At 44.3% G+C, this 11,383-nt stretch overlaps 1 protein-coding gene across 1 annotated transcript; it reads left to right on the top strand.

Moving 5' to 3' along the window:
• Window positions 1–1,189: 1,189 nt before the first annotated feature.
• LOC144673305 (uncharacterized) lies at window positions 1,190–8,760 on the top strand. The gene is made up of 4 exons (XM_078535214.1): window positions 1,190–1,258; window positions 2,478–2,869; window positions 7,926–8,160; window positions 8,224–8,760. The coding sequence occupies exons 1-4, from the start codon at window positions 1,190–1,192 to the stop codon at window positions 8,758–8,760; spliced, it is 1,233 nt and encodes a 410-aa protein (XP_078391340.1).
• The last annotated feature ends 2,623 nt before the right edge of the window (window positions 8,761–11,383 follow it).

Raw genomic sequence — 11,383 nt, 5'->3', positions numbered from 1 at the left:
CATTATTAAAGAAGAATGGTAGGGATAAACCAGGGAGCTAATAGGCCAGCGAGTCCAACATCAGTGGTAGGGAAAACTTTGGAAATGTTCTGAGGGACAGAATTAATCCCCACGTGGAGAGGCAAGAACTAATCAAGGATAGTCAGCATGGCTTTGTCAGTGAGAGATCATGTCTAACAAATTTGATTGAATTTTTCGAGAAGGTGACGAGGTGTGTAGATGCGGGTAGTTCAATTGATATAGTCCACATGGAATTCTCTTTTGACAAGGTCTGGCATGGGAGACAGGTCCAGAAGGTAAGAGCCCATGTGATCCAGGACAATTTGGCAAATTGGATCCAGAATTAGCTCAGTGTCAGGAGGCAGAGGGTGATGGTCAAAGGTTGGTTTTGTGACTGGAAGCCTGTATCCAGTGGCATACTGCAGGGTTGGGTGCTGGATCCCTTCTTGTTTTTAGTGGACATTAATGATGTAGACATGAATGTAGGAGGTATGATCAGTAAGTTCACAGGTAACACAAAAAAATCACTAGTGTGGTAAATAGCGAGGAGGAAACCCTTAGACTACAGGACAATATAGATGGGCTGGTCAGATGGGCAGAACACTGGAAAATGGAATTTATTCCCAAAAAGTGTGAGGTGATGCATTTCGGGAGGACTAACTAGGCAGGGGAGTATATGATGAATGGTAGGACCCGGGAAGTACAGACCCTCGGTGTGCATGTCCATAGATCCTTGAACATAAGAACTAGGAGCAGGAGTGGGCAATTCAACCCCTCAAGCCTGCCCCGCCATTCATTACGATCATGGCTGATCTCATTTTGGCCTCAACTCCAATTTCCCTCCCTCACCCCATAACCTTTCAACCCATTACTAATTAAGTCCGTGTGGTGAAGGTGCTCGCACAATGCTGTTAGGTAAGGAGCTACAGGTTATTCACCCAGTGATGAGGAAGGGACATTGTTGTTGTTGATTTGGAGAAATATCAATTTGTGTTTATATCACACATTTATTGTTATATAGTTTACCAAGACATTTCACAGAAATGTTAGAAACCAAGGAGATACTCGGGCAGGTGGCCAATAATTTGGTCAAAGAGGTTGGTCTGAAGGAATATTTTAAAGGATGCAAATGAGGTAGAGAGGCAGAGAGATTTAGGAAGGCAATTCTAGAGTCTTGGAAACTGACAGAATGGCAACCAGTGATGGAATTATTAAAATCAGTAATTCTCGAATTCGAGAAGAGCAGATATCTCAGGGGGTATTGTGAGGCTGGAGGAGGTTACAGAGATAGGAATGATCACAACCATGGAGGAAAACAAGGATGAGAATGTGAAAATTTAGGTGCTGCTTAAATGAGTGCCTTCAAATCATTTGTATAGTTTGTGAATGGCTGTGGGCCAAGCACTGATCCTTGCAGTATCCCACAAATAACTGCCTGTCATCCTGAGAATGAGACATTTATTCCAACTCTGTTTTCTGTCTGTTCACCAATTCTCAATCTATAACAGGATATTACCCCAATCCCATGCACTTGAATTCTGTTTATTGACATCCTGTGCTTTGTTTAGTAACCTTCTCTCTCTGTCTCTCCCACTCCTCTCTCTCTTACTCTCTCTGTCACATTGAATTCTCCAGCCCAGCGAGTTGTGGATGCTCCATCACTGAATATATTTCCGGCTGAGATGGAGAGATTTTCGATCTCTCAGGGAGTCGCGGGATATGGGAAGTGGGTGGGAAAGTGGAGTTGAAACCCAAATTCAGCCACGATTGTATTGAATGGTGGAGCAGGCTCGACGGGGTGTTAGGACTTCTCTTGTTCCTATTTCGTATATTCTTATGGAGGCCAGAGTCTTTTGTTGGCCCAGACCGGGTGGCAGGTTCCCTCCCCTGATGGACATTAGTGAACCAGTTGGGTTTTTATCACGATCCAGCAGTTTTCATGGTCACTTTTTCCCAGTGCCGGCCCCACAAATTACCAGATTCATTCAGCTCAATTTCACAACGTGCCTTTGTGTTTTTGTGGGTTCTCTCTCACTCCCTTTTTCTGTTTTAAATCAATTTCACAGGTTATTAGAATTTTTTTGCAGTCGGGAAACTGAAACCAAACATCACATCAGGATCTGATCGAGTCGCCTAATTCATCTTAAACTGAGTATCTTCAGATTTTGAACATGGAAGGAAAAAGCACCGTTCACAGTGGGGAGACACCGTACACGTGTTCTGTGTGTGGACGAGGCTTCAGCCGATCATCTGACCTGACGGAGCATGAATGCAGTCACAATGGAGAGAAACCATGGAAATGTGGGGACTGTGGGAAGAGATTGAAATCCCCATTGGAACTGGGAACTCATTGGTGCACTCACACTGGGGAGAGACCATTCACTTGCTCTGGGCATGGGAAGGGATTCACTCAATTAGCCAACCTCATGGGACACCAGCGAGTTAACACAAATGAGAGACCTTTTAAATGCCCACAGTGTGAGACGTGCTTCAAAAGTTCTGTGGAACTAAAGTCCCATCAACGTGTTCACGCTGATGAAAGACCGTTCAGGTGCTCTCACTGTGGGACTGGGTTCAGACAATCATCTGAACTCATCGCACACCAGCGAGTCCACACTGGAGAGAGACCATTCACCTGTTCCAGGTGTGGGAAGGGATTCATTCAGTCATCCAACCTGCTAAGACACCAGAGAGTTCACACTGGAGAGAGGCCATTTACCTGCTCCGAATGTGGGAAGGGATTCAGTCAGTCATCCGACCTGCTGCTGCACCAGAGAGTTCACACTGGAGAGAGGCCATTTACCTGCTCTGAATGTGGGAAGGGATTCAGTCAGTCATCCAGCCTGCTGAGACACCAGCAAGTTCACAAGTAACTGTCGTGATGGGATTTTGCTCTTAATAACATTCAGGACTGAAGTATGTTCATTATAGTGTGTTTCTGTAGACACTAATAAACTCCAGCCCACTTAGTTAAAAGTCAAATAAATCAGCATTGTGTTAAACACAATGCGTTGAACCTTTTTACTATTTTTAACAAGTTAGTACCTTTTTGATGTTAATAAACTCCAGCCCAGTTACAAATTCTGTATAAAATTGGAATAAATCAGCTTCGTGATGAACAGTTGAGTCGTTTTGATATTTCTAGCACAAGTTAGTTCCTTTTGAAGGGCTCTCCCTCTCCCCTGTCTCCTCCATCCTCACCTCCAGCAACAAGTGCGAGGAGCTCATGGAGCTTCTTTGTCACTAAGATTGAGACAATCCGATCAGCTGCCTCTGCTGCTTCCCTCCCTTCCACTAGCCCACCGGGACAAACTATCTCTTAAGTTCCCACTTGTCCGAGCCTGAACTCGTGATTAAATGACAAAGGGGATGATGGTGCAAGGCAGCATTGGGTGATAATGAGACAAGGAAATAAACTAATGGGACAAGTGGAGAAACAACGCAGGCCCAGAGGAGAGATAAATGGTAAAAGCAGAACCATTACCAGTACCTACTGTCAGAAAAAATGGGAGCAGTGGTTATGATCTGAAATTATCAAAATGAATGTTGAGCTCAGAAGGATGTAAAGTGTCCAATGAAAGATGAGCTGCTGTTCCTCGAGCTTCCATTGAGCTTCATTGGAACAGTGCAGGAGGCCGAGGTCAAAGTGGGAGTGGGTGGAGAATAAACTGGTAAATGACCAGAACCTCAGGAACACACTTGGAGACTGAAAGGCAATGGTTCCACAAAGCAGTTACCCAACTGGGATTTAATCTCCTCAATGTAGAGAAAACCGCACTGTGGTCAGTGAATATACAATACTGAATAGCAAGAAGTACCAGTAAATCACTGTGCCCCTTGGAAAGTGTTTGGGGCCCTGGAATGTGGGAAGGGAGGAGGTGGACGGGTGCTGCTGCATCTGCTGTGCTTGAATGGAAATGATACACAGTGATGTTGATAAGAACACAAGAAATAGGAGCAGGGTTGGACCAAAAGGCCCCTTGAGCCTGCTCCACCATTAAATGTTCTTCCAGCTCAACTCCACTTTCCCATCCTATCACCATATCCCTTAGTGCCCAAATATTTATGGATTTCCATCTTGAACATATCAAGATGGAGAACAACAGATTCAGTGCAACTATTATTCTGGGAAATGCACAAACAAGGTGCATGTGAATTATAAATTCACCTCTTCACTGCTTGGGTAATCATGTTAAATGAGCTATACACTGGCCCCATGCTGAAATGTAGTCATTCTCTGACAGCTATTCTTAATGGTATAATTAGCAAATTTAGAATGAAAAATACCCTCCGCTTCACTGTAAGGCTGAGAGACAACTTTGTAATTGATTCATAATGTCACAGAGCGGCTCATTAGATCTGCTCATTTCATCTAATCTTATTTTCAGCTTATGGGAGAATGGCTGAAACAGGGGATGGTGAATAACAGCTCGAAACCACATTCCCCTCTCCCATTGCCATAATGATCCTTACAACATACAGGAATTTGGGACAATGTGACTTTGATGCTCAGATTAGTTCTGTCTCCATATTATAGGAAGGAGCGAAGCACTGGGGATGGTGCAAAAAAGATTTACTGGAACGATGCCAGAATTGGAAAATATGTCAAATTCACAGAGATTTAACGGATTGAAAAGTTTTTCTCTGGAAAAGAAAGTGAAGGATGACCTGACTAAGGCCTTTAAGATAATGAAAGGGGTTGACAAGGTAGACAAGTGGAAGAGTTTTCCACTTGTAGATGGTTGAGAATAAATATACATTAGTCATCAATAAATCTAATGCACAATTCATATGCAACTTCTTCAATCAGAGATAAAAGCAGAAAATCATGGAAATACTCAGCACATCCAGAAGAATCTGTGAATTGAGAAATAGAGCTAAGTTTTCAAGTCTGCTCACTGTTGCAGTGCAGTTCTGATGGAAAGTCACAGCCCTGAAATTTAAATACATCGTTCACTCTCCACAGACACTGCCAGATCTGCTGAAAATTCCACTATTTTGTTTTTATTTATTTCAGATTTACAGCACCACCTTGCTCTAACTGTGGTTGAGAATATATGGCTCATTCTCAGAAGGGTTTGAGATCCCAGTGTGAGCTGAACACTTATGTTCCAAAATCACACCATGAAATCACACCAGCTGAATGTGGAAATGGATTCACCTCGTTATTCCATTTTCTGACACAGCAGCACAGTCATACCTGTGGGAGACCATTCAGATACCTCATGTGTGCAACCCTTTGCTCACTGCCCACCAACTAACACTCCAGTTTTAGAAGGTCAAAGGATTAGATCCACAATTGCTACATTCCAACTGACAAGACAGAGTTTCAGTCGTCAGAATATGGGGAGAAAAGTCACTTGTCTGCGCCACTGCTGAGACTCCAGTGAGTTCAGATCTAACTGTCACGGTTTGATCTGTTGTTAATTACACCCAGGACAGAACTATGGTGGATGGGCCGTGCACTATGGTTGCCATATCAATATTAATAATTTTATATATTGGCCCTATGGCGCCAATCATCATCGGATCATAAAACATAATTATCTTATCAGAGCAGGCCTTTCAATGGCGGTACGTTTACCCAGGATTCAGTGGGGGGCAAAATGTGCTCTATCCTCACGACAGGCGGTCCTGGCGCAGGCGTAGTAGCTGGCACTGACTGGTACATGCGCATTGCGATCTCTGACAGGAGCATGCGCAGTACCATCTGTACCTGGAGCTAGTCGAAGACGCTGAGAAATGGCGAACACAGGGGAGTAAAAGGAGTTGGTGAGTGGGGGAGGGATGGAGGCGGCGGAGTGAGCGGGGAGGCTTCATGAAGACCCTGTGAAGGTCTGAAATCTTGAATAAGAAGCTACCGGTCCTGCGGTTACACCGAATGGAGAGGGGACAACACTGACCCGCGTCTCCTCTCGGAGACAGGCCCGAGTTAACAACCGCCATCTTCACAGGGACAATGTGCAGCAGGGCGCATGCGCGGCCATCCTGGTCCAGGTAGCAGGAGGAGAGGATATTGTGAATTTCTATCCTGGACTGACAGGGATGGATTTTGGAAACTCCTTTTCCAGGGGGTTAGAAGGGGAGGATTTACCCACAGCAAACTCAAACCAAGAGAAATCTTTGTCTCTTCTCAATTTCTATCTTGGACTGACGGTTAGTGTTTTTGTAAATTTCTGATACTGGATCTTAGAAGTGGAGGGTTGACAGATGGGAAACTCAAATCAAACATCAATTCAGATCTGGCAGAGTCACTCGATTCGTGAGGACCTGAATATCATCGGCCTTTAAATCTGGAAGGTAAACAGTTGGCCTGTCTGTCTGTGGGCAAAGGTTACTTGTAGGAGAAAGAATAGTTAACTGGGGAAAGCCAACTTCAATGGGTTGAGAATGGATCTGACCCAGTAAAGTGGAATCAAAGGTTGGCAGGAGAAACTGTAATTGAGGAATGGGCTGCCTTAAAGAGGAAATAGATCAGACATAGTAATGACATATTCTTATAAATGAGGAAGGTGTGGCTAACATATCCACAGCTCACTAAATAAGAGAAGAGATTAAGATGAAGATGAATAAGTCTGCTAACAGAGATATCAGGTGGCTAATACAACCGAGAGACAGGCTGAAGAAAGAGGATTCAGAGAGAAATTGGAAAAAGAAAGTAAGAGAAGCAAAGAGAGAGTATGAGAAGAGACTGGCAGCTAACATGGAAGGAAATCAAAACGCTTTCTCTGGCTGATACCTAGTAACAGGCCGGTAAAAGGAGAAAGGGGCTGATTAGGGATTTACAAAAAGGTGATTTACCCATTGGGACAGTGGGTATGGATGAGGTATAAATGAATATTTGGCATCTGTCTTTACCAAAGAAGATGATGCTGCACAGGTCATGGTTAAAGAGGAGGTAGTTCAAACACTTGTGGTGTTTAATATTGATAAGGAGAAGGTATTATATAGGCTGTCTGATAAAGTTGACAAGGCACCAGGATTGGATGAGATGTATCCAAGGATACTGAGGGAATTCAGAGTGGAAATTGTGGACGCACTGACCATATTATTCCAAACTTCTTCGGACCCATGAGTGGTGACAGAGGACAGGAGAATTGCAAATCATACACCTTTGTTCAAAAAGGGTGTAATGATAAGCCCAGCAACTTCCAGACCAGTCAGTTTAACCTTGGGAGTGATAATTCTGGACAAAATTAATAGTCACTTAAGCAAATGTGGGCTAATTCAGGAAAGCCAGCACAAGTTTGTTAAGGGAAAATCATTTTAAACTAACTTGCTTAAGGTTTTTCAAGAGTTAACAGTGTGGTTGATGAGGGTAATGCTGTTAATGTGGTGTACATGGTCTTCCAAATGGCATTCGATAAAGTGCCACATAACAGACTTGTGAGCAAAGTTATAGCTTATAGAACAAAATGGGCAGCAGCAACATGGATACAAAATTAACTGAGTGACAGGAAACAGAGAGTAGTGATTTTTCAGAATGGAGGAAGGTTGAAAGTGGATTTCCCCAGGAGTCAGTGTTACGACTCCTGCTCCTATGACCTAGACCTTAGTGTTCAGGCACAATTTTGAAATTTATGGGCACAGACTGTGTAGAAGGTCCTTTCTCTGGTGGACCTTAGTGAACCAGTTGAGTTTTTGTGACAATCCAGCATCTTTCATGGTCACTTTTTCCTCGTGCCGGCCCCACAAATTCCCAGATTCATTCAGCTCAGTTTCACAACCTGCCTTTGTGTTTTTGTGGGTTCTCTCTCACTCCCTTTTTCCGTTTTAAATCAATTCCACAGGATATTAGAAGGAGAGGATTTTCAGTCAGGAAACTGAAACCAAACATCACATCAGGATCTGATGGAGTTGCACAGTTTATCGTAGTCTGAATATCATCGGATTTTGAACATGGAAGGAAAAAGCATCGTTCACAGTGGGGAGAAACTATACACGTGTTGTGTGTGTGGACAAGGCTTCAGCCAATCATCTAATCTGGCAGGACATAAATGCAGTCCCAACAGGGAGAAACCGTGGAAATGTGGGGACTGTGGGAAGGGATTAAATTACATGGAAAGACATCGGTGCAGTCAAACAGCAGAGAGACCGTTCATCTGCTCCGAGTGTGGGAAGGGAATCATTCGTTCATCCTACCTACTGAAACACCAGCGAGTTCACACTGACGAGAGACCTTTTAAATGCTTGGACTATTGGAAGTACTACAAAAGTTCCTAGGAACTGATGTCCCAACAACGTGTTCACACTGACGAGAGACCATTCAGCTGCTCTCACTGTGGGACTGGGTTCAGGCGGTCATCTCATCTGACTGTGCACCAACGAATTCACACTGGGGAGAAGCCATTTATCTGTTCCAACTGTGGGAAGGGATTCACTCAGTCATCCATCCTGCTGAGACACCAGCATGGTCACACTGGAGAGAGGCATTTCACCTGTTCAGAATGTGGGAAGGGATTCACTGATTCATCCCATCTGTTGACTCACCAGAGAGTTCACAGTGAGGAGAGACCTTTTCAATGTCCAGACTGTGGGAAGTGCTATAAAAGTTCCGGGGACCTGGTGTCCCATCAACCTGTTCACACTGACGAGAGACCCTTCAGGTGCTCTCACTGTGGGACTGGGTTCAGGCGTTCAGCTAATCTTATTTCACACCAGCGAGTTCACACTGGGGAGAGACCGTTCACCTGCTTTGAGTGTGGGAAAGGATTCACTCAGTCATCCAACCTGCTGAGACACCAACAGGTTCACAAGTAACTACAGTGATTGAGTTTTGCAACTGAACCATGTTTCACTGGGGTCTGTTTCTGCTGATGTTAGTAAACTCCAGCCCAGTTATAGATGTTAATGTTCTGGATAAAAATAAAATCAATTAGCTTTCTATTAAATAGATGATGTTGAATCTTTTCACTATCCCTAAGACATTAGTTCCTTTTGAAGGGCTCTCCCTCTCCCCTGTCTCCTCCATCTTCACCTCCAACAACAAGTGTGAGGAGCTCATGGAGCTTCTTTGTCACTAAGATTGAGACAATCCGATCAGCTGCCTCTGCTGCTTTCTTCCCTTCCACTAGCCCACCGGGACAAACTTTCTCTAAAGATCCCCCATGTCCGAGTTCTGAACCCACATCTTTCTCCAGTTTCTCTCCCATCTCCCCTTCCTGCCCTCTCAGAGCTCACTTTGCCATGAGACCCACCTCCTGCTCCATCGACCCTATTCCCGCTAAACTGCTGATCACCCATTTTCCCCACGTTCACTGATATTAACGGTTCTCTCTCTCCTGGTACTGCCCATCTCTCCTTCAAATCTGCCATCATCACCTGTCCTCAATAAAACCAACACTTGACCCCACGATCCTATTAAACTCCCGCTCCAGCTCCAACCTCCTTTCGCTCTCCAAAGTCCTGATCACCTCCCAAATCCATGTCCACATTTCCCAGAACTCCATGTTTAAATCCCTCCAATAAGATCTCTGTCCCTGTCACGGTATCGAAACAGCTCTTCCCAAAGTCACCAATGACACCCGATGTGAATGTGACAAAGGAAAACTCCCTCATTGTCCTTCTCGGCCTGTCTGCAGCCTCTAACAACGTGAACCAAACCGTCCTCCTCCAACGCCTCTGCACTGGTGGCCAGCTGGGTGGGACATGATGAAACAATGTACAAACAATTCAAGGGCTGACTGACTTCACGAAATAACCGGGCAGACAGGGAATGTCACCGTTACAACAAGGAGAGTCCGTGGTTTCAGTGAATGAACCGACAGAAGGGTGTTGTGGAGAATCTAAGACACTCGACGTGAGTCAGCTGTGTGATGGAAAAGCAACATTAACGACAAATATGGGGATACAGGAGAGCTCCAAAGACATCTCATTGATACAAGTTTCTCCCGTATGTTTGGAGTATTTTGTAGACGTTACAGCATTGATGATGATTACAGAATGAACCGTGTGCCCTTGTTTATAATTTCGATCCTGTACGTTCATGCCTATGTAGAAATGGTCTGCACCCATAGCTGGTTCCTCTGTTATTCCCCTCCCACCCCACACCACAAGTGCACTTCCTCTGACCTCCTTGCCTTTCTAGCTCCTTCTCACTGTCTCCCTTTCCATCAAAAATCAGCAAATTGTTAAAAAAATGAATGTAAAAATAATGTCTAACCTTGTAATCCCGACATTAGCAAGAAGTCCCCTTATGTCCCCTTATAAAGATCTGTCCATTCGAACATACCCTAATCCTTCTGTTAGTCCTAAATTAATTATGTCAGACAGGCTAAGCAGAATTACTAACTTGAAGCATCTATGCGTTAATGATGCATTCCCCCCTTTCAAGGGTTAGGACAGGTTAGGAAGAAGGTTCATATTGTCATCATTCAGAACAACCCAGATTACAAAGAAACTACTGATCTCAAAGACAACCTCTTGTAGTGTGTGTGGAGGGGGTGTGCTGACTCAGGTTTAAATGGGTTAAATGATAAATGTTTTCTATATTAGACAATCACATTAAAATCTGGAACTCAGATGGGGATATGGATTTGTGTTAGGTGGGAAGATCGGATCAGTGTATTACTCCAGGAAGCCTGAAGATCAGCGGGACAGTATTTCAGAACTGATTCCTGTGATAGCAGCAATCCCATTGCTGTCTGTGAAAAAGACCAATGGAAATATTTAAAGTGGAAACCATTGGCATGTTGGAGGATGATGTACAAAAGGAATTTGTGAACTACCTGAGGATAATAGTGAGGGGAAAGGAATGGATCTGGAAAGCAGCAGACACTTCATGTTGCTCCAGGAGAAGTGGGGCCTGGTTGTGTAGATGTCAGGTTTTACACAGCACACGGTCAGCCTGTGGTTTCACCCTGGATGAAGGATCTCCGAATCGTACCATTCACATCACTGGATGGGATTCTCAGGAGCCATGTTGTCTGCTTGGAGAGGAAGGTTTGTGTTATAGCTAATGAGAAGCAGCACAAACAACCACACACAGAGACCCACACACACATTCTCTGTCTGTCTCACACACACTCAGACAACCTCTCCACACCCACACACATTTACACACACTTCCACACTCAGGGACACACCCGCACTCATACAAACAGACACATGAGGACACATCCTGTCCTATAAGGTGAACAACAATGACCATAGTGAGTAATACTGGGGATAAAGTATTGGTGCCTATGAAGAACTACTGTTTTGGCACATTCAAGTCAACATCACCCTCCATAGCCTGTGAGCGGTTTTGAACATCCAATCTCACCCCTTTCTCTGAACATTAAATCTACATTGAACAAAATCTGGGACAGAGGCTACAACACAATTAGAACAATGAGCTGTCTATTGCCAGCTTTGTTGACAGTGGGAGGTTGTAAAATTTCAG

The sequence above is a fragment of the Cetorhinus maximus genome, unplaced genomic scaffold, assembly GCF_964194155.1.
Source record: "Cetorhinus maximus unplaced genomic scaffold, sCetMax3.hap1.1 HAP1_SCAFFOLD_330, whole genome shotgun sequence".
In the NCBI taxonomy this organism is placed as follows: Eukaryota; Metazoa; Chordata; class Chondrichthyes; order Lamniformes; family Cetorhinidae; genus Cetorhinus; species Cetorhinus maximus.
Note: the sequence above shows the minus strand (reverse complement) of the source record. Positions and strands in the feature narration are given on the sequence as shown.

Excerpts from the sequence above, each read along its gene's own strand:
- LOC144673305 (XM_078535214.1), top strand. The coding sequence starts at position 1,190 with ATGGCAACCAGTGATGGAATTATTAAAATCAGTAATTCTCGAATTCGA. Across the intron at positions 2,870-7,925 it reads AGACACCAGCAAGTTCACAA|TGGGGAGAAACTATACACGT; the intron begins GTAACTGTCGTG and ends CATCGTTCACAG. Across the intron at positions 8,161-8,223 it reads ACCTACTGAAACACCAGCGA|GAACTGATGTCCCAACAACG; the intron begins GTTCACACTGAC and ends AAAAGTTCCTAG.